The 23,246-nt window shown below is 52.3% G+C and overlaps 1 protein-coding gene across 1 annotated transcript; it reads right to left on the bottom strand.

Annotated features, from left to right (window-relative positions):
- Nucleotides 1-468: 468 nt before the first annotated feature.
- On the bottom strand, nucleotides 469-2,180 carry LOC123124374 (uncharacterized). Its single transcript, XM_044544997.1, has 2 exons — nucleotides 1,339-2,180; nucleotides 469-1,248 (listed from the first exon to the last, which is right to left on the bottom strand). The coding sequence occupies exons 1-2, from the start codon at nucleotides 2,136-2,138 to the stop codon at nucleotides 606-608; spliced, it is 1,443 nt and encodes a 480-aa protein (XP_044400932.1). The 5' UTR covers nucleotides 2,139-2,180; the 3' UTR covers nucleotides 469-605.
- Between the last annotated feature and the right edge of the window lie 21,066 nt (nucleotides 2,181-23,246).

Raw genomic sequence — 23,246 nt, 5'->3', positions numbered from 1 at the left:
ACTGCCACCACAAAATCCATCAACATTATAAACCTGTGAACTTAGTCTGTTGAACTTCTACCCCTAAATTCCTGATCAACAAGAAGAAATGCCTGATATACAAGGGAAAATCTTTGTCTATCCAGATAATTCATCCCAAAGGATGACAGGTGTGAGATGTCCGACACTAGAAAATTGATTCAGGCAGAGAAACACATATTTCCCTAATGCATGATTCAAAAGAAGCCCCTGGCTGAGAAAACATATTAGTCCCTATCCGTTCACTATTATAAGATGTTGTAACTTTTTTCTGATTCGGATGATTGTAGTGTGTTTGTTCACTCATTTCATTATGTATGTAGTCCATATTGAAATATCCAAAACGTCAAATTTTTGGAAACAGAGGGAGTACTATAGCAGGAGTAACAATTAAAAATGAATAGTACTCACAACCAAATAACAAACAAAGATAATTGTAAATCCTTCCAGTGGAAATTAATTGATCCTAATCCTTATTATAAATACATATAAATTAAAGGTAACTATACGTCTTGTGCAATCCATCCATTTTCTTGCTCAAATAGATATCAACTAACATAATCCCGTAGGTGAGATAAACTACTCGACTAGTTGTTCTGAGGAAACTCTTTAATCCAACATGGGGTGTATGGAAAAGAAGTGAAGTACTCCATGTCATTTAATAGCTCTTTGAAACATGAATACTCCTTTGGGTATATACTCCCTAAGACTTCAATCTTCGAGCCGTTTAAGTGATAAGCCAGTCCTGTCTCCTGAGATTCACTCATGAAGACAATCTCTTTATGGGGGTGAAACCCAAGTATCTGAATATCATATTCCTTGCGACGACCGTCTTTATTCCGGTGGCAATTTTCAACATCGTCATCATCATTGTCAGAGTTCCATTCATATATCTGTTCAGTTGATGCTTCCTTGATATCATTTGAAGAATGAGAAGAACGAAATAGGTTGTAGTTAATATCTTCTAAGATCCAGGGTCCATGTACTCGTTGGTCAAACCGGTGGCGTGCTAGCACAGGGTTAAGGTCTTTGTCATGCTTCAACATCCACTCCATTTGGCCACATGATTCATTAAGGATCCAAACTCGAAGCCAACACTTATCATCTTCAAATGCCACAAAGTACACCCCCTTTTCTGATCTAACTATATCAGTGTGTAGACAACAGTCCTTTACTTTAATATCAAAAGGTGGTTTTATTACATGATATGCAGTATCTGACAGTGATATTCTGCAAAACCAAATCATGTCAAAAAATGTTTCAAAAAGGGAATCAACAAGATAGACATCGAATCAGATAGGAACACGGATAAACATGTACCTCATAAGAAATGCAGCTTCGCTGTATATATAAAGTGCTGTTCGAAAATATACAGCGGTCCTGAACTCCAGCCAGCCTACTTGCATCTCACTAACGATCCCCGCAGCATCGCCTTCTCGGGTGAAATACTTCTCCTCCCAACAACCCGACCTTGATGAGAATACATACATCTTGCATGGAGACGGTGGCCATTCAGATTTCTCCATCAAGAGGTCCGGACGATTATAAGGATCATCTTTATCACGCAAACGTGGGACCATGAACACCTCGTAATGTGGTGATACCATCGGATCATAGACCAAATGCCCACCGTACCACATGTACCATGTACCATCTTTGGCCGGGCACGGTGGCAAAGCATTCCACCTTTGGATGGCAGGGTTAACCACATGGTTGTTGCTAAGCAAGAGGAGCCCGTTGCAATGGTTCTGAATCTTGTAGTCGTCCCAATCACTGGCGTCGTCCCATATAGTGCCAGCATGAGGGGCAGCGGAAGGCAGGAAGCTGAGGTTGCCGCTGACCGCATGGGCGGAGGGACGAGCGAAGAATTCGGTATACTTGTGCTTGTCGAAGTGGATGAGGAGGCCAGCGAACGAGAGCGGGAGCAGGTCGGCGCGCAGGAGGCCGTGTGCATCGATGGCGTCGTGCCAGGCCCTGCAGACGCAGCGGGAGGCGGCGACCCAGCGCGGCGGGACGCGGCCGAGGATGTCGGCGAGCACGTCTTCCGGCAGGCGTGCCAGCTGATCATCCCTGCCGTCGACACGAGCAGCCTTGAGCGGCTTGTCCTGGTCGGCGGCCATCGTCCTGCCTACCGTGATGACGTTCGATCTGGGAACCCTCGATTGATTAGGAGTTTAGTTCGGCGAGGAGACCGCGCGGGTGTTATAAGATGATGGGCCTCGGTTTGGAAAGCACGAAGAGAAGTCCTGCTACACATACAGTTCAATTTAGTAGTACTCCTTTTCAGACGAAAACAGTTCTCGGCGTAATATTAGAGGAATATTATTGGAAGTTTGGAACATGTAGCAGCGCAGCCGCAGCCACGAAATCTGATTGTCTTATTGAAAACAGTTTTTGCTCTCAAATTCATCTATTTCTGCAGCAGCGCAATGTTTAGATAACTGAGGTCTCTCTTAAAAAATTTAGCAGATAAACCGATGCAGATGTGAGTCCCTAGTCCCTACCATCCTTCATCCTGGTTATTCTTATTTCTTATTCATTCATATTATGCCCATTTTTTTTATGTGAAGAAAGATATCTATTAATCAAGGTCCAAACGAGGAGTTGCAATGAGTTTCAGTAACATGGGTGAATGATGCAACGAGTCCAATCCATGGCGGAAGTAAAACGATTCACGGTTTTGGCAATTCTTTGGTGTTTGGTGGACTGAACGAAACAAGGCGAATCGTGGCGAGCGGAGATTTAAGACTGAAAGAATTCCAGTTTGTTGTCTGAGTAGGTGGAATCCTTTGTTCTCAAGCCAAAAACACAGATGGCAGCCACTGTAGCTTATGACCATTCGAGGTTGAGGCAACAATTTAGCGACATAAATTAAGGTCATGCTTCAGTTGTCGTTCATCTAATTGTCTCCATGCATCCTAGTACTAAGCTTCAGACTTTTTTTTTCTCGAATACGCGAGATTGCGTATCATTCCATTGATAGGGTGGGATAGAGTACAAGGTTAGCGTCCCGGGCATCATACACAACAGATGGCGGTGCCCGGGCGCAGGGGTGAGCAGAGAGAGATAGGAGGATGCTCAGCCTCCAAGTTTATAGTTTATGTTACAAGAATGATCATGTCGAGCCCTTTGGTGCCGGCTCTTGCCCATAGTTTCGCCTCCTGTTTGATGTCGTCTAGAAGGTTGCCTAGGGAGGGTGTTGGATTGTCGAAGAGGATTGCGTTGCGGTACTTCCATATGGCCCATGAAGTGAGGATGGTTAGGGAGTTGAGAGCCTTGCGGACGCTTGCCGGCACATTAGTTTTTGTCGCCGTCCACCATTCGAAGAAGTCGGTGTTGCCATCGGGCGGCATTGCGGGCAAGCAGCACCAGGACAAGATGTCATGCCAAATGATGCGCGAGAAAACGCACGCAACGAGGAGGTGGTGGAGAGTCTCGTCATCCTGGCCGCATAGTTTGCAGATGGGGTCATGCGGCAGGTTGTGTCGTGCGCGACGGTCGGCAGTCCAACATCGGTTGAGGAAGGCGAGCCAGAGGAAGATCTTCGCGTTGGAGGGGGCCCAGGTTTTCCAGTTGAGCTGCCAGTACGGCGCGTTGGTAGCACCAAGAAACAGCGCATGGTAGGCTCAACGTGCCGAGTAGCTGCCGTCGACAGTCCACCTCCAGGACAGCTTGTCCGGCTCCTCAGAGAGCTCAATGCCTTGTAGCATTCTCCACAACTGGACGTATTCAATGACTGCCATAGGGTTTAAGTTGCCATGGATATCAGTGATCCAGCCGCGGTTTGTGAGAGCTTCACGCACAAGTCGTCATCCTCTTCGGCGCCTCAGGACGAAAGAGGATAGGGTGGGAGCGATCTCAGGAATGGATTTGCCATGGAGCCAATGATCCTGCCAGAACTTGCAGGTGTTGCCATCGCCGAGGGTCCAAGTTGTCGAGGCGCGAAAGAGCTGGGAAGCCTCGGGATCGGATGGCAGGTGGAGATGTTTCCAGGCACGCGAAGGGTCAGTATGTTGTAGCCAAAGCCAACGCGTGTGTAAGGCGATGCCGGTGCGGTGTCGGTCGCGGATCGCCAGTCCGCCTAGTGCCAGGGGGCGACAAACCTTTTGCAGGACACGATGCAAGAGCCAGTATGTGCATCTTTGTTGTCGTGCCAGAGGAAGTCACGGATGAGCCGGTTGATCTTCTTTAAGATGGACGGGTTGATTGCCAATGCTAGATGTGAACCGGCATGGCCGAGCGGGCAAGAGCTAGCCCCTGGCCTCGTGACAGCAAGGAGGCCTTTCATGTAGCCAGCTTCTTGGAGAGCTTGTCGACGAGTGGTAGTAGTGCAGAGGTCCGATCGCGAACTTCCCCATCAAGTACCTTGGGCTACCCCACTAAGCTTCAGACTAACTTGCATGGGCCAGCCCTCTAACGAGGAATGTAGAAACAATTGAACAGGACACACATACATATATGGGGAGAAAATACATACATGTGAAGTGCAACGCCTGACTTACAGTTCCATGTTGTTCGTGCCAATATAAAAACATCAACACTAAACTACTGAACTTAATTGTCTGTTCAACTTCGTGCCCCTAATTAAATTCCTGATGTGCAAAAAAAACAAGACTGATGATAAAACACGTAGTACTTTAGTAAGTACTACAGTTCAAAAATAACAGTACCATAGCCAGGAAAACAAATAGATATCACTGTGAATCTTCTCCAAGTAGAAATCAACGGATCGAACCGCATAAATACATAGTATAAACTAAAGATTGACTTAAAGATCTTGTCCCAAGCCATCTTGCATACGTCTCTCAAGTAGATGCCAAACAACATAGACTCATATGCAAGATCAACCTTTATGTTGAGTATGTATTGTGTATTGCACGTGTATTGGATTTGTGGCCCACCTCCTAGTCTTGTATAGTTGAGGTAGAGGCCTTCCCTTATATTATATATACATGCACCAACACCTCATCAATACAACATCTATTGTATTGCAAATTATCTATCAACATGGTATCTATCGCAAGTCAATCCTCTCCCGCTTCCGCCTAAACCTAGCCACCGCCGCTGCCGCCGCCGCCGCCTCCCTGCGCCGTGCCTCCCCTTCCACGCCGCGCCCGCTCAATCTCCTGTGTTCTCACATGTGCATCTCGTCAAGTAGCAACATCGATCGTCAAGCCGGCGGCTGGTTGTTTCCTACGTGCATGTGCTAATTGTACATGAAGCTCAATCTCCTGTGTTCTCGCGTGTTCATCTCGTCAAGTAGCAACATCGATCGTCAAGCCATGCGTTGCTGCCGCTGCCGCCCGTGCGCTGTGATCGCTGCCGCCCGCGTCTCGCTTTTGCCTGCGCATCCCGCCAATGCAGCCTCGCCCCGAGCTGCATCACACCAGCTGCACATCCCGTGCCCCGCGCCGCTGCGTCCGCCTCTCGCTCCGCCGCCGCCGCCGCTGCGCAGCGCCTCCCCGCGTGCGCCGCCACTGCCACCGCTCCCCACCGCCGCCGCCGCCGCCGCCGCGCAGCGCCTCCTCGCGCGCGCCGCCGCCGCTCCCCACCGCCGCCGCCGCTGCTGCTGCGCCGCGCCTCCTCGCGCGCGCCGTCGCCGTCGCGCCACGCCTCCTCGCGCGCGCCGCTGCCGCGCGCTCCCACGTGCCGCCGCCACCGCTCCCTTCCTCTTCCTGCCGCTTATGACGCCTTCCATGGACTCTCCGGATTTGTCGTGGAATTGTCACGGCAGATGTCCTCAAGCTAGGACTTAGTCGTGGAGCCATCGCTACTAGGAAGCTTGAAGGGGTTAAGCGGGACAAGGAACACGAGGGTTTATACTGGTTCGGCCCTTTACGGTGAAGGTAAAAGCCTACGTCCAGTTTGCGGTGGTATTGATTGGGGTTTCGATGACCAGGGAGCTTAACTCCTATGCCTGGCTCTCGATGAGGTTGTTCTTGTCCCTAAACCGCTGCCGGGTCCTCCCTTTATATAGGGAGGCTGACGCCCAGCAGCTCTCAGAGTCGTGGCCGGCTCATAAGAGTGTCCGGCTCGGACTCTCAACTATTCTTGCCTTACACTACAAGTTCTACCATAATAATGATTGTAACTACAGGCTTTTTAAACCATATCCGGGTCTTAAGCCCATCTTCGGCCCACTGTCTTTAAGCCTGGCGTCGGGCTTCTGGCAATGACCATTAGAGTAACCCGGCCCCTCCTGGCGGGTGACTCTAAGGTCTATATCCTCAACATTAGGCCCCAGATTGATTGAGCCAGCTCATGTCAATCTTCAATTCCTTCGATAGAAAATCACCGGCTTACAATTGTGTGAAGACCGTAACCCGGCGTAACGTCATCCTCTGGACTCCGGATAATCCGCCATGACGTCATCTTCCATTAAGCCCGTTATTTACTCCGCCAGATCCGCAACGGATATTTACATTTACTGTCATCCCGAAAATCGAGGCGTTTCGTGAGGAGATAACCACGCCGTGGACTCCTTGATTCTCGCGCCCACTTATGAGCTCGCCCTTATAAATAGGCCGGCCCGACAGGCTTCTCTGCCACCCTTCTTCCTCCTCGCGCCACTGCTCCTCCACCCGAGCTCGAACTCTGCCGCCGTCGCCTCGCCCCCGGTCTTCGTCAACCTCGGCCGCTACATCACCCTGACTTGGTCCAGACAAACGGCGGCAACCTCCGCTCTTCTTCAGCATCAGTGAGTCCTTGCTACTCCATGGGGCAGATCCGCACTAGGGTTTCATCGTTATCCCTCTGTTCTTCGTAGTTCTTCGCGGGCCTCAGTAGATTTGATTTTTACTGCCTCCTTTTGATCTTAGACCTGCATAGAACTATTGCGGTGACTGTTTAGCACCCATTTTACATGCAAGCAGCTCTCTTTTTACTGCATAAGAACTTTGTTCGAGCCCAAGAACTCCCTCGCTTCTGTTTCTAGGTCTAGAAACTTTTCTTTTGCCCGACCATTTTGATCCGAAATAGTTACTGCACTATGTAAAACCTGTTTTACCACACTTAGTAAAAAACGGCAACCATTGAATCACGGCGGTTTACATTTCCGGTTTAAAGAAACCACACGCCATAGAACTTTCCGGGTTAAAGAAAATCATGCTTCGTAGAATCCTCCGGCTTAGCTGTGATAAGGCCGTAGATAATCAATTTATTCTGAATGCCCCTGCGGCTTAAATAACCCGCTGTACTTAAGTATATACCATTAGTCCCCTTCATAAGCCGCCACCTTGACATTGAGCTGTAGATTTCCTCCGGCTTATAATTAATCCGGACGTTTTCCTTTTTGTCATAGACTGCCGACTTTCACCATGCCTCCCAAAGCTCCCAAAGCCTCCATCACTTGCAACTGGATGAGGTCCAATGTCACCAGTGAGACACTAGCAGATTTTGTTAAGTCCGGATACCTGCCCAAGAAGGACGTCATGTCCTACCGTGCCCCCGACCCGTCAGAAGAGAGACCACAGCCAAAGGACGGGGAGGTAGTGATTTTTGCGGATCGCATGAGCCGGGGCTTCGCACCGCCCGGCTCAAAGTTTTTTAGAGACGTTCTAAACTTCTTCGACTTGCGGCCTCAGGACATAGGACCCAACTCAGTGTCCAACATCTGCAACTTCCAAGTATTCTGCGAAGTTTACCTTCGAGAAGAACCTAGTCTGCTGCTCTTCAGAGAGCTTTTTTACTTGAACCGTCAGAATGAGTGCGCCAATGGGCCAAGCCTGGAGTTAGGTGGCATCTCCATCCAGCGGCGTAGGGACTGCCTTTTCCCTTACGCAGAGCCGCCCAGCCACCCCAAGGACTGGAATCTGACGTGGTTTTACTGCCAAGACACGTCGCCGGCTGACGAGAGTCCGTTGCCCGGCTTTCGCCCCTCGCGTCTGGAGCCGACTCACCCACTGTCAGACAAGCTGACTCAAGCGGAGCGCCAACCTCTGCTCCCCACCATCAACAAGATCAAGGCTCTCCTGGGCAATGGTCTAAATGGAATCGATCTGGTCCGAGTCTGGATATCGTGGCGGGTGATCCCATTGAGCCGCCGCCCCGGCTTAATGTGCGAGTACACAGGACGAAAGGATGACCCCTAGAGACACAGCCGCAATGATCTTCTAGAAGACGTTGCAGAAGATATGACCAAGGCTCTTCTGAACGAGAGCCTGGCAGACTGCGGGAGGACCGGGTTAGCCCCCTTCTGCAAGACCAACCCAGCCCCAGCGGTAAGCCGCTGACTTTAACATTTTATCTTCTTCTGCATATAACCTTCATCTGAACCGTTTTAAGAATTCATCATTGTATTTTTCAGGCTGATGACAAGTTCTGGCAGGTCAAGTATGACCATGACGCCGCCAAAAAGGCCAGAAAGGCAAAGAAAGCCGCCAAGAAAGCCGCTCCCCGTAAGAAGGGAAGTAGGCCCACTGCTTCGGAGCTGTTGCAGCTGAGTGACAGCTCGGAGTCTGAGGTAATTCCTAAACATGTGAGCTCTTATTATACTTGTTGCTTTAGTTCTATCCGCTTTATCAATGCTGTTTATCAACAGGAGGACACCGAAGCCAGTAACCCGGTGGTTGAAGAGGTAACAATACTTTCCTCCGACCCAGAGCCCTTGCCACGGCTGAAAATCCGAAGAGTAACCCTGAAAGTAAGCTTTTCCCATCCTTTAGCTTACCAAGATCCTCAATTTATTTTGAAGCGACAGGTTCATGAAAGCCGGCGGCATACCCGGACCAACAAGGACGCTGACCTCTCCTCCGGGTTACCTGATGCATCAAGGAAACGTCGGACCGAGGTGACCACAAAATTGTACCCTTTTCATCCTTTTGCGGGTGTTATACGCCAACCGCTTAATTCCTCTAATTCAAATTATCAAGAGACTTCCCCTTCTTCCAGCGACTCTATGCAGTCGAATTTGCCAACTTTCAAGACCGTGCCCGGGTAATGATAACCCTCTTATATTTGTTCTGGTCTTTGCTCATACTTTTTATACTAACCTTTGTTGTTCTTTCAGTGCCCAGGCAAAGCTCACAAAGAGGGCGAAGAAAACCAAGTCGGCCGGAGAGCCGGAGGTGACGGTCCAAGAACCGCCAGCTGCCTCCGCCCCCGAAGCCACCACTCCAATGGACACGGCACCTGTAGAAGCTTCTGCTGACCCGGAGGCCTCCGGCTCGGCTCAACCAACAAATGACCCGGACGTGGAAATCACCCGGACCGAATTTGTTGAGCCGGGGAGGCCTACGGCACTGGCCAAGTGCTCTGCCAAGGGGGAAGTACTGCAGCCCCACCGGGTCAGTCTGGATCTAACTGACTACGCCAATCTGAGCATCGGAGAGCTCGTCTCCGGCTACGTCAACCAAGTGCACAAGAGCCGGGACGCGGAGGTTGCCATGGTGACCCAGATCCAGCAGAAATCTGAGGTATTATCCTTCTGTCCTCTTAGTTACTTTTTCCATGCTAGCCCTCAAGCCAACGACTTAGGATTGAATATGCTGTAGACTGAAGTTCCGGCTTAGCCAATTAAACCGGTAATTTGTAGATAAGAACCTTCTATACACATTAGCCCCCAAGTGCCAAGTGTCTTTGCTTGGAAAATACTTGGGACTTATCTTCCGGCTTACTCGCATGAACCGGAAAGTTGTAAATAGAAACATTGAACATGCATTAGCCCCCAAGTGCCAAGAGTCTTTGCTTGGAAAACACTTGGGACTTGAAATTTATATAGCAATTGTTCATGCCATAACCCGGACATTTATACAGGCTGTTGGCAAGAAGCTTGAGGCTGACCTTGCCGATCTTAAGAACCGGCTGAAGATGCAAGAGATGGAGACCCGGAAGGCAAATGCCAAGTTCGTGTCCAGCATCGCCTCACAAGAGAAGCTGAAGACAGAGTTTGACGCTGAACGAAAAGCGTGGGCCGAAGAAAAGGCCGCATTGGTGAACCGGGCTGATCAGGCGGAGAGGGCCCTGTCAGAGAAGACGGCCGAACTCTCCGGCTTAAAGCGCCAAGTGTCTCAAATGGTTGCTGCAATCTTCGGTAAGTCACCCGCCGGCTTTCATCCAGTTTAAAATTTTAACGCCTCATATCTCACCCTGGTCGGCGGCTTGTCCTGCTCTATGAATCAGGTTCCAGAAGTGCCAACCTCAACCAAAGCGTGGTAACCAAGCTAAAGGTCGTGTACACCCTGGTGGAGCAACTCTACACCGGGTCACAACGTGCCTTAGCTGTGGTAGCCTTATCCAACGAGGTGCCGACTCACTTGGCGGAGGTTCTTCGTCGGCTCGCCGTCCTGCCGCAACGTATCCAAGAGCTGCGACGGGCCTCTGCGAGATCCGGAGCGATCGCCGCGCTGAGCCAGGCCAAGGCTTTCCTGCCGGAGCTAGACCCGGCAGACATCGCCCTCGGCTATCCAAGTCTGAAGGAAGATGGCACGGCTTTCGACCAAAAAGACTTCGCCGCCTGCGTGAAGATTGTGCGCCCGGTGGCGACTCTTATTGGCAACGACACGGATCTGACCAAGTACCAGCCGGGTTATAACGCAGAAAATCAGAGGATTCCAACCCCTCGCTATGAAGCTCTGAGTTTAATTCCGCCGGCTCGTCAGCACACCTTTGCCCAAGAGATTGACCCGGCCGGGTTAATTGACGAGGAAGCCCAATTCGAGGCGCTGAGCGGCATCGACTGGAAGTCGTCGACCTTCCAGACCTTGGGGACAGCCGGAGGAGAAGAAAGGAATGAGCCGGAGACTTCCACCCAGCAAGTGTCTTAGCTTCTGCAGCCGGCTTACCAAACAATGTTCCACCCTTTTGGACTCAATGAGTCTTTGTAATAGAATAGGACCAATACTTTTATCCTTGCCGTGCCATCGTACACGCCTTGAATGTTAAAGTCTGATGAAGTTGTCTCCTTTATGTTTCTCCGGGTCATAATCAATCCTTTGTTTTCCTTAATCTCAAAGTAGCTGACTTTAATTATCCTGCATAGAAGGGCAAATCACAAGTCTCGAGGCGGCTTACCGCCCTGAGAATCATAAGTCTTAGATATATAACCCGGAATATGAATCAAAAAGGACTGAGCTCCAATTATATCCTTAATGTAGCCGTAATATCATACTTAGCGGCCTGCAAGCATACTTCCGGTTTAGATAACCCGATTAATAAGGTTAGCACCTCAATTCCGGCTTACCTGTCTTAATAACACCCATTGTGTCCAACTATCACTGGAAATCAAAGTTTAAACCGGCCAAGTAAGACCTGGCCATACACACCTTGAAATGATCAGAAGAACCCTATAATGAAACAAAAGAACTTAGGAGCTTCCGGTTCGAATACGACCAGAGACCCGGCCCACAGGGGTTATGCTAAGATTCGAATACGATCATACAGCCCCCAGTGGGTGTGGCGATGCCAATCAGGAGGGTATCGACAGCTATGTTCTCTTTGGTTCAAATACGACCCATGTTTGAACAGGAAGCCCCCAAGTGATTTTAAGAATTGTTTAACGACGCTGATTCGAATACGATCCACGTTGGTTCCCAAAGGGGTGAAACCATGATTCAAATATGATCAAGGAAAACTCCCCAATGAGCTCGGCACTTTGCCAATCAAATGGGTATCGACAGCTATGTTCTCTTTGGTTCGAATACGACCCATGTTTGAACAGGAAGCCCCCAGGTGACCTTACTGCTTACAGCTAGATTCGAATACGATCATAAGCCGGATCCTCCTTTAACTCATCATGTAATCTTGCAATGAAAACAACACGTGCATATTTGGAGGGGGAAAAAAGGACAGATGTCCTGCTTTATTGCTTATCATAATGTATACATGGCTGAGAGAAATATGTACATCACGAGAGCTGGCGGCTCAAGTGTAGTAAGGCCGAAGCTGAGCTATGTTCCACGGCCGACGGGTCTCTTCCTCCGACTTACGTGAATCCTTATGCTCCCGGATGTCAATGAGGTAATATGACCCGTTGTGCAAGTTCTTGCTGACCACAAAAGGTCCTTCCCAAGGCGGGGAGAGCTTGTGCGCATCTGTTTGATCCTGGATGAGCCAGAGCACGAGATCGCCTTCCTGGAAGACCCGAGTTTTAACCCGGCGACTATGATAACGGCGCAGGTCTTGTTGGTAAATCGCGGAGCGAGCTGCGGCCACATCACGCTGTTCGTCCAACAAGTCAAGAGCATCTTGGCGCGCCTGTTCATTGTCCGCCTCGACATAAGCCGCCACTCGAGGTGAGTCATGACGGATGTCACTGGGGAGGACGGCCTCTGCCCCATAAACCATGAAGAAAGGCGTGAAGCCTGTAGACCTGTTAGGAGTAGTGTTGATGCTCCATAACACGGAGGGCAGCTCCTCCACCCAACAACCCGGCGTTCGTTGCAAAGGGACCAAAAGCCGGGGCTTAATGCCCTTCAGAATCTCCTGATTAGCTCTCTCAGCTTGGCCATTGGATTGAGGATGAGCAACTGAGGAAACATCAAGCCGGATACGCTCTCGTTGACAAAACTCTTCCATGACGCCCTTGGATAGATTGGTGCCATTGTCAGTTATAATGCTGTGCGAAAAGCCAAAGCGAAAAATCACCTTTTTCATAAATTGAACCGCCGTGGCTGCATCGCACTTGCTAACTGGCTCAGCTTCCACCCATTTTGTGAATTTGTCAACTGCCACCAAGAGGTGGGTCTTCTTATCCTTGGACCTTTTAAAAGGCCCAACCATATCAAGCCCCCAGACCGCAAAGGGCCAAGTGATTGGGATCATCCTCAGCTCCTGAGCCGGCACATGAGCCCGTCGTGAGAACCTCTGGCAACCATCACATTTACTGACCAAGTCCTCTGCATCAGCATGAGCCGTCAGCCAATAAAAACCATGGCGAAAAGCCTTGGCCACAAGAGACTTTGAGCCGGCGTGATGGCCACAGTCCCCTTCATGGATCTCACGCAAGATTTCTTGACCTTCCTCAGGGGAGACACAACGCTGAAACGCCCCTGTAACACTGCGATGATGCAACTCGCCATCGATAACGATCATTGACTTAGCCCGCCGGGTTATTTGCCTGGCCAAAGTTTCATCCTCAGGCAACTCGCCCCGGGTCATGTAAGCCAGATACGGCATTGTCCAGTCTGGTATGATATGGAGAGCCGCCACCAGTCGTGCCTCCGGGTCAGGGACAGCCAAATCTTCCTCTGTAGGCAACTTAACAGAAGGGCTATACAGGACGTCCAGGAAAGTGTTAGGCGGCACCGGTTTTCGCTGAGAGCCCAGCCGGCTTAAAGCATCCGCCGCCTCGTTCTTCCTGCGATCGATGTGTTCCACTTGGTAACCCTGAAAGTGCCCAGCAATGGCATCAACCTCGCGGCGATAAGCCGCCATGAGAGGGTCCTTGGAATCCCACATTCCTGATACCTGTTGAGCCACCAAGTCTGAGTCACCGAAGCACCTTACCCGGCTTAAGCTCATCTCTTTAGCCATCCGAAGACCATGGAGCAAGGCCTCGTACTCAGCCGCGTTGTTAGTGCAAGGAAAAAGCAACTGTAGCACATAATGGAACTTGTCACCTTTAGGGGAAGCCAACACGACTCCAGCCCCCGAGCCCTCCAACTGCCTGGACCCATCAAAGTAAATAGTCCAATATGTGTTATCCGGCTTCTGCTCAGGCACCTGTGACTCTGTCCAATCATTGATGAAATCCACCAAGGCCTGAGATTTAACAGCAGTGCGTGGCACGTATTTGAGACCATGAGGTCCAAGTTCTATAGCCCACTTAGCAATTCTCCCTGTGGCCTCTCTGTTTTGAATGATATCACCAAGAGGGGCAGAACTGACGACAGTGATGGGATGACCCTGAAAATAATGCTTAAGTTTCCGGCTCGCCATGAACACACCATACACAAGCTTCTGCCAATGCGGGTATCGCTGCTTGGACTCAATGAGCACCTCGCTGACATAATAAACCGGCCGCTGAACCGGATGCTCCTTACCCTCCTCCTTGCGCTCCACCACAATAGCCACACTGACGGCTCGTGTGTTCGCCGCTACATATAATAATAAGGGCTCCTTATCAACCGGAGCAGCAAGGACTGGAGGCTCTGCCAGCTGCTTCTTCAAATCCTCGAAGGCAGTATTAGCTGCATCATTCCAGACAAAGTTATCAGTCTTTTTCATCAACTGATATAATGGCATGGCCTTCTCACCCAGACGGCTTATAAACCGGCTTAATGCAGCGATGCGACCCGCCAAGCGCTGAACGTCATTTATACACGCCGGCTTAGCCAGGGAGGTGATGGCCTTGATCTTCTCTGGGTTAGCTTCAATGCCTCTGTCAGAAACCAAAAAACCCAAGAGTTTGCCTGCAGGAACACCAAAGACACACTTGGCCGGGTTAAGCATCATCTTGTAGACCCGGAGATTATCGAAGGTTTCTCTCAAATCATCTATTAGGGTTTCCTCCTTTATGGACTTAACCACAATATCATCCACATAAGCATGAACATTGCGCCCAATCTGTTTATGAAGACAGTTCTGCACACAACGCTGATAAGTCGCCTGCGCACACTTGAGTCCAAAAGGCATGGACACATAGCAGAAGGCTCCAAAGGGAGTGATGAACGCCGTCTTCTCCTGGTCCTTAACTGCCATTTTAATCTGATGATATCCGGAGTAAGCGTCCAGGAAACTTAAACGCGCACAACCGGCCGTAGCATCAATAATTTGATCAATACGGGGAAGGGTGAAAGGATCAGCCGGACACGCTTTGTTCAAGTCCGTGTAGTCCACACACATCCGCCAAGTGCGGTTCTTCTTGAGTACGAGCACCGGGTTAGCTAACCACTCTGGGTGAAAGACTTCAACAATAAACCCGGCCGCCAAGAGCCGGGCCACCTCTTCACCAATAGCTTTCCGCCTCTCTTCATTAAACCGCCGAAGGAACTGCCTGACCGGCTTAAATTTCGGATCAACATTGAGAGTGTGCTCAGCGAGTTCTCTAGGTACACCTGGCATGTCAGAAGGTTTCCATGCGAAGATGTTCCTATTCTCACGGATGAACTCGATGAGCGCGCTTTCCTATTTCGGATCCACATTGGCACTGATACTAAACTGTTGAGATGAATCTCCTGGAACAAAATCGACAAGCTTAGTTTCATCAGCCGACTTAAATTTCATCGCCGGCTCATTCTCCGTAATTGGCTTTTTCAGAGAGGTCATATCTGTTGGGTCAACATTATCTTTGTAAAACTTCAACTCCTCTGTTGCACAAACAGATTCTGCATAAGCCGCGTCGCCTTCCTCACACTCCAGAGCCACTTTCCGGCTGCCGTGAACCGTAATGGTCCCATTGTGACCCGGCATCTTGAGCTGTAAGTACACATAACACGGCTGTGCCATGAACTTGGCGTAAGCCGGCCGTCCAAATATAGCATGGTATGGGCTTCTTATCTTGACCACCTCAAAGGTTAATTTCTCCACCCTGTAGTTGTTCTCATCTCCAAAGGCCACTTCCAATTCAATCTTGCCGACTGGATAAGCCGACTTACCAGGTACCACACCGTGGAAAATAGTGTTGGACTGGCTGAGATTTTTATCAATCAATCCCATACAACGAAAAGTCTCATAATAGAGGATGTTGATGCTACTGCCTCCGTCCATGAGCACCTTAGTGAACTTATATCCTCCCACCTGAGGGGCCACCACTAGGGCCAAGTGACCCGGATTATCCACCCGTGGAGGGTGATCCTCCCTACTCTACACTATAGGCTGCTCAGACCACCGCAAGTAGCGTGGAACCGCCGGCTCAACAGCATTCACAACCCTCTTATGAAGCTTCTGATCTCGCTTACACAAACTGGTGGTAAACACATGATATTGTCCACCGCTGAGCTGCTTTGGATTGGTCTAATAACCCCCCTGCTGCTGTTGATGGCCTTGACCAGACTGTTGACTAAAGCCCCCTTGACCGTTCGGAGGACCAGAATTTGAGCCGCCGCCCGGACCATGAAAGCCGCCGGCGCCTGAGCCGCCGCCCGGACCATGAAAGCCGCCGGCGCCTGAGCCGCCGCCCGGGCCGTTGTAATTCTTAAAGGCCTTCATTATTGCACAATCCTTCCATAGATGAGTCGCTGGCTTCTCTCTAGAACCATGCCTTGGACAAGGCTCATTCAACAGTTGCTCCAGCATCGGGCCTGACCCGCCGCCTCGGGGAGGGGGCCTCCCCTTGCGTCGCTGGTTATTACCTTGTGAGCTGGCGTTGGCTACAAACTCGAGGCTGCCATCGGCCTTGCGCTTGCCTCCTCCTTGGTTCCCCGGGTTATGCTGAGGACCCTTGCCATTGCCGTTCTTCTTTCCCTTCCCTGTCCTTTCATCATCTGAAGGGGGATCCTTGGTACCATCAGAATCGGCGTACTTGACAAGAGCCGCCATTAGTGTACCCATGTCACTGCAGTCACGCTTAAGCCGCCCGAGTTTCATCTTCAAGGGCACAAAACGACAATTCTGCTCCAGCATCAAAACTGCTGAGCCGGAATCCATCTTGTCTGACGAGTGTATGATCTCTTTAACCCGGCGAACCCAATGTGTCGTAGACTCACCCTCTTGCTGCTTACAGTTAGTCAAATCCACAATTGACATGGACTGCCTACAGGTATCTTTGAAGTTTTGGATGAACCGGGCTTTCAGCTCAGCCCAAGACCCGATGGAGTTCGGTGGTAGCCCTTTCAACCAAGTGCGGGCAGTCCCATCCAACATCATGGTGAAGTACTTGGCCATTGCCGCCTCACTGACCTCCAGTAGTTCCATGGCCATCTCGTAACTCTCGATCCAGGCTGCGGGTTGTAAGTCAGCCGTGTAGTTGGGCACCTTCCTAGGGCCTTTGAAGTCCTTGGGTAAACGCTCATTGCGGATAGCTGGTACTAAGCAAGGGACACCCCCAGTCCTGGTAGGGATACCCACATCGACGGACGTCGTCGGATAAGCCGGAGGAGTCTGGTAGGCCGTCAATTGTGGCACCTGCTCCGCCTCTTGCCGCGCTCTGTCTTGGTCTGCTACGTGAAAGACTCCGTTATGAGCCAGGCCGTGGCCAGGGGGCGGGTCATGGCGTCGGACGTTACTTGAGCCGGTCGCTGAGACCATGTGCCGGCTGTAACTCGGGCTCCGGCCTGGACGAGGGGTCGAGTGGATCCTGTCCCGGCTGTAGGAGTACGCCTCTTGCTGTGCCAGTGCTGTCTGAAGGAGTTCCCTGACCCGGCGGGTTTCAATAGCCGTCGGAGAGTCGCCGTCGACCGGAAGAGCCGCCAGCCGTGCTGCCGCAGCGACCATGTTCTCCAGCGGGTTGTTATAATGACCCGGTGGTGTTGGTACGTATTGAGGCGGAGCAGGGGGCATCTGGGGAGGCCCCATTACTTGTGGCTGAATAGGGGTCCCCGACCCGGGCACTATGACCCCAGGCGGGTTACTAGACCCTGCACCTGGCGTGTTGAAGAGGTTGCGTGGATCGTAAACCGGAGGGAGTCGAGATTGGGCCTTTTGATGCCTCCTTCTCAGGACCTCATTGGACGCGTTTTGATCCATCGTGAGCCGGAAGGATTGCGCTTGAATCAACTGGGTTTGGGCATCGAGAGCCGCCCTCTCCGCAGCCATCCTGATCCCTTCCGCTGCGAGGTCCTCCTTAGCTTTCCCTAGATCCAATTTTAACTGTGCCACCTCTGCATCATGCTGAGCTTGATCCGCCGGGTCAACCATGGCGGTTAACAGGGCTGTTATCTTGTCCGTGAGATCCATTAGCACCTGAGCCGATGAGGGCACCGGGTTCCCCGCTCCAGCAGCAGGGTCCTGAACAGGCTGTGTACCGGTCATAAAGACCCCAACCTGACTTGGCGGCTCAAACGGGTCCGGCACACTGTCACCATCGGAATAACCCATGAGCCGGCCATCTTGAAGTTGATACAACGAGTTTGACTCATCGGTGGACGACTCGCCGTCAGAGCCGGCGGCCGTCTCAGCACCAGACACAGATCGATCAGAGATCCCTCCATGGATGCATCCCACAAAAGCATGCCTTACGGCAGGCCGGGCCCGGGCGGGTCGTGCACGCTGAGCCGTCTCGATGAGATCGGCGCAGAGATCCGGCTCCGGGCCTGGCTCACCAATCTTGCCGATGAACACGTGAATTCCGCCGAAGGGGACCCGATACCCGTGCTCAATTGAGCCGGCGTCGGGGCCCCAGTTTGTATCGTCGATATAGAGCTTGCCGCGACGACTCTTGGTCATCCAGCCTACAGCGTATCCCTTGAGCCCTTCGAAGCTGCCCTTCAAGAACTCAAATCCACCATGTGCTGGCCCCACGGTGGGCGCCAACTGTCGTGGAATTGTCACGGCAGATGTCCTCAAGCTAGGACTTAGTCGTGGAGCCATCGCTACTAGGAAGCTTGAAGGGGTTAAGCGGGACAAGGAACACGAGGGTTTATACTGGTTCGGCCCCTTACGGTGAAGGTAAAAGCCTACGTCCAGTTTGCGGTGGTATTGATTGGGGTTTCGATGACCAGGGAGCTTAACTCCTATGCCTGGCTCTCGATGAGGTTGTTCTTGTCCCTAAACCGCTGCCGGGTCCTCCCTTTATATAGGGAGGCTGACGCCCAGCAGCTCTCAGAGTCCTGGCCGGCTCATAAGAGTGTCCGGCTCGGACTCTCAACTATTCTTGCCTTACACTACAAGTTCTACCATAATAATGATTGTAACTACAAGCTTTTTAAACCATATCCGGGTCTTAAGCCCATCTTCGGCCCACTGTCTTTAAGCCTGGCGTCGGGCTTCTGGCAATGACCATTAGAGTAACCCGGCCCCTCCTGGCGGGTGACTCTAAGGTCTATATCCTCAATAGGACTACTTCACCATCTGCGGTGGAACCGCTCCACCGGCCGCGCTGATCCAGTCGCGTCCTCCCACACCCGTCGGGTGTTACCCGTTGTGGCCACCAGCGCCTCCCCCGCAGCACCCGCAAGGGGGAGGGGGCCGACGCAACCGGCGTGGCGGCGGTCGCCGCCGCCTGCAGCAGCAGCAGGCCCAGGACGCCGGGGGGGGCGCCGCACTATCAGCAGGCTCTCCCCGCTGGCCACCAGGTGTTCATCGGCGCGCCCTTCCAGCCGACTGGCGCCGGTTACGGCGCCCTCCTTGCGTTGCCGCCTCTCGGTGGTTATGGCCCGCCCGTCCCGGCGCCGCCCTACAGGGGCCTTCCGCCGCCGCCGGTACCTGTGCCACGAGACCCCACCCTCCTCGCCGCCCAGCACTCCGCGCCGTTGCCGAGTAGCTCTATCGGTGGAGGCGACTGGTACATGGACTCAGGTGCTACTGCGCACATGGCAGCTCATCCCGGTAACCTAACCTCCTCCACTCCCGTTCACACACCCACTCGTATCACCGTCGACAACGGCTCCGCCTTATGTCTAATGTTCTTGTTTCACCTGATTTAGTCACGAACCTAGTTTCCGTTCGTCGTCTTACTCGTGAGAACCCACCTACTGTTGAATTTGACGGTGTTGGCTTTTCTGTGAAAGACGCCCGTGCCCGGATGGTCCTTCACCGATGTGATAGTCCCGATGAGCTCTACCCCGTGCACGCCGGCGCCTCCACATCCACACCCGTCGCCCTTGCCGCCGGCGTTGACCTTTGGCACGCTCGCTTGGGTCACCCCAACCACACAGTCTTACGTCAAATTCTTAGGAGTTTCTCTTTCTCATGTGATAAGCTCGACGAGCACTCTTGTGAGGCTTGCCGCTTAGGCAAGCACGTTCGTCTTCCCTTTAGTGCGTCTTCTTCAGTTTCCACTTTTCCGTTTCAATTACTTCATAGTGATGTTTGGACATCTCCCGTTGCGAGTAACACGGGCTATCTATACTACTTGGTGATTTTAGATGATTATTCTCATTATGTGTGGACTTTTCCCCTTCGTCGTAAATCCGATGCTTTAGCCACACTCACCGCCTTTTATTCCTATGTCACCACCTAGTTCGGTCGCCCCATACTCGCACTCCAAACTGATAACGGAAAAGAGTTTGACAACGTCGCTTTTCGCACACTTCTTGCCACTCATGGCACCACCTTCCGTCTGACTTGCCCCTACACTTCCCAGCAGAACGGCCGCGCCGAGCGCATTCTCCGCACTCTTAATGGCTGCGTTCACACGTTACTCTTTCACTCTAACGTGCCCGCTCGGTTTTGGCCCGATGCCCTCGCTACCGCCACTCTCTTAGTTAACATTCGTCTGTGTCGCCCTCGGTGGAACTACACCCCTCACCACCTTCTCTTCGGCATACCACCGTCCTATGATGGTCTTCGCATCTTCGGGTGTCTCTGTTATCCTAGCACCGCGTCCACCACGCCACACAAGCTCGCACCACGATCCGTCCCATGCGTCTTCCTTGGCTACCCTCCTAACGCCAAAGGTTACCGGTGCTATGATCCTGTCACTCATCGTGTGTACACCTCGAGGCATGTGTACTTTGTCGAGACGGTGTTCCCCTTTTTTAGGTTCCTCCGGCTTCGGGCCCTTCGGCGCCGGCCCCCCGCGCCCCCTTCGTGAAGCGATGCATGGCGGTAGCCCCCGGCGCCCTCTGCCGCCACCACCTGGCTTCGTGACTCCCTCCCCCGAGGTCGAGTCCGAGCGGGCCCCCGGGTCCCCGTCTTCCTCATACGAGGTTAAGCCCGGCACCCCGCTCGCCCACCCTGCGACGGGCTCGACGTCACCCTCACCCGTCGCCTCTTCCGCCGCCGGCTCGGCCGACGCTGCTGCCACCGCGGCCCCTGCCGCCGCCGCCACGGCACCCGCCGGCCCTGCTGCCCCGCCACTTGGCGTGACTACCCGTGCCCGAGCAGGAGTGCTTCGGCCCAGCACGCGCTACTCCGCCGACGAGTATGTGTGCGCCGCCTCGACATCGACGCCATCACCCGTCCCCACCTCCGCTCGCGCTGCCCTTGGGGATCCCCACTGGCTAGCTGCAATGCAGGAGGAGTTCGACGCCTTACATCGCAACCGCACGTGGCAACTTGTTCCGCGACCCCCTTGTGCCAACATCATCTCTGGCAAGTGGGTGTTCCGCCACAAGACTCGCCCGGACGGTTCTCTCGAGCGCTACAAGGCTCGGTGGGTGGTTCGTGGTTTTCGGCAGCGCGCGGGCGTGGACTTCACCGACACCTTCGCCCCGGTTGTGAAACCGGGCACGATTCGCGCCGTGCTTCAGCTGGCGGTCTCCGGCGCCTGGCCTGTGCACCAGTTGGATGTCTCCAACGCCTTCTTGCACGGCCATCTCGCCGAGTAGGTGTTCTGTGAGCAGCCCACTGGGTTTGTCGACGCCGAGCACCGCGACTTCGTGTGCTTGCTGTCCCGTTCTATTTATGGGTTGAAGCAGGCGCCTCGGGCTTGGTACCAGCGCATCGCAGCCTTCCTGCAGTCTCTCGGATTTCGGTCCACTCGCTCCGATGCTTCACTCTTCGTGTATCATCAGGGAGTTGACACTGCATATCTGCTGCTCTATGTCGACGACATCATCCTCACGGCATCCGCCTCCGACCTCCTTCAGCGGCTAACTGCTCGTCTTCGTGATGAGTTTGCCCTCAAGGACTTGGGGCCCCTACACTACTTCCTCGGCATCGAGGTGGTCCGACGTACTGATGGCTACTTTCTGCATCAGCAGAAGTACGCCCACGAGCTCCTGGAGCGTGCCGGTATGCTTAACTGCAAGCCGGCGCCCACCGTCGTCGACACGAAGGCGAAGGTCTCTGCTCTCGAGGGGTCTCTTGCGTCCGATGGAGCGTTTTATCGCTCTATTGTCGGTGCTTTACAGTACCTAACGCTGACTCGCCCCGACCTGCAGTATGCTGTCCAGCAGGTGTGCCTCCATATGCACGCCCCACGTGCCTCTCACTGGACTCTGGTGAAGCGTATTCTCCGTTACATACGCGGCACCATGTCCTTGGGACTCACCCTGACGGCCTCCGCTTCCACCGACCTCGTGGCCTACTCGGATGCCGACTGGGCTGGCTGCCCCGACACGCGACGCTCTACGTCAGGCTACTGCGTCTACCTTGGGCCCTCGTTGATCTCTTGGTCATCGAAGCGGCAGCCCACGGTCTCCCGCTCCAGCGCCGAGGCATAGTATCGCGCCGTGGCCGAGTGCTCTTGGATACGTCAGCTGCTCCCGGAGTTACTTTGTGATGTTCACAAGGCCACTCTTGTCTACTGCGATAACGTCAGCGCGGTCTACCTCTCCGCCAACCCGGTGCACCATCGACGGACGAAGCATATTGAGCTCGATATTCACTTCGTGCGCGAGCAGGTTGCCCTTGGCCGTGTTCGGGTTCTCCACGTGCCGACGACGCAACAGTTTGCTGATGTGATGACTAAGGGATTGCCTACTCCCGTCTTCGAGGAGTTTCGGTCCAGTCTCTATGTCTCCGGCGACGCTTCGACTGCGCGCGCGGGGGGGGGGGGGGGGGGGGGGGGGGGAGGGGGTGTTGAGTATGTATTGTGTATTGCACGTGTATTGGATTTGTGGCCCACCTCCTAGTCTTGTATAGTTGAGGTAGAGGTCTTCCCTTGTATTATATATACGTGCACCAGCACCCCATCAATACAACGTATATTGTATTGCAAATTATCTGTCTACACTCTAGACTAATTGTTTCCAGGAAACTCCTCAATCCAACATGGGGTGTATGGAAAGGAATTGACCAGTACATCAAAATTCAATAAATCTAATTCATAATCCTTTGGGTATATATATATTTCCTAAGACTTCAATCTTCGAGCCATTTAAATGATAGGCCACTCCTGCCCGCATTGATTCACTCAAGAAGACAATTTCTTTATGGGGGTGAAACCCGAGTATTTCAATATCATATTTTTGATCGAAACTCTCTTTATTTCCGTAACAATCCTCAGCCATATCTCCATTGTTAAGAGCATTGCCACAGTTGGAATTCAATTCCAATTTCTTCTCAACTAGTGCATTCTTATTGTCTTCTAAGTCACAATGTTCAACCATCACTTCATTTTCAACACCGTCATCATTATTAGAGTTCCATTTAAATATCTCTTCAGTTGATTCGTTCTTGTTGTCTTCTCGGCAACGAGATTCTAAGATCTAGGGTCCACGGACTCGTTGGTCGAACAGGTGACGTGGTAGAACAGGTTCAAGGTCTTTGTCATGCTTCAAAATCCACTCCGTTTGGTCACGCGATTC

The sequence above is a fragment of the Triticum aestivum genome, chromosome 5D, assembly GCF_018294505.1.
Source record: "Triticum aestivum cultivar Chinese Spring chromosome 5D, IWGSC CS RefSeq v2.1, whole genome shotgun sequence".
Lineage (NCBI taxonomy): Eukaryota > Viridiplantae > Streptophyta > Magnoliopsida > Poales > Poaceae > Triticum > Triticum aestivum.
The sequence above is the reverse complement of the archived record's forward strand: the minus strand, read 5'-3'. Positions and strand labels throughout refer to the sequence as shown.

What these genes read in the sequence shown, in the direction of transcription:
- LOC123124374 (XM_044544997.1), bottom strand. Translation starts at nt 2,138, where the DNA reads ATGGCCGCCGACCAGGACAAGCCGCTCAAGGCTGCTCGTGTCGACGGC. An exon ending in GAAGCTGCATTTCTTATGAG is followed by an intron (nt 1,249 to 1,338) that starts GTACATGTTTAT and finishes TTGGTTTTGCAG; the next exon opens with AATATCACTGTCAGATACTG.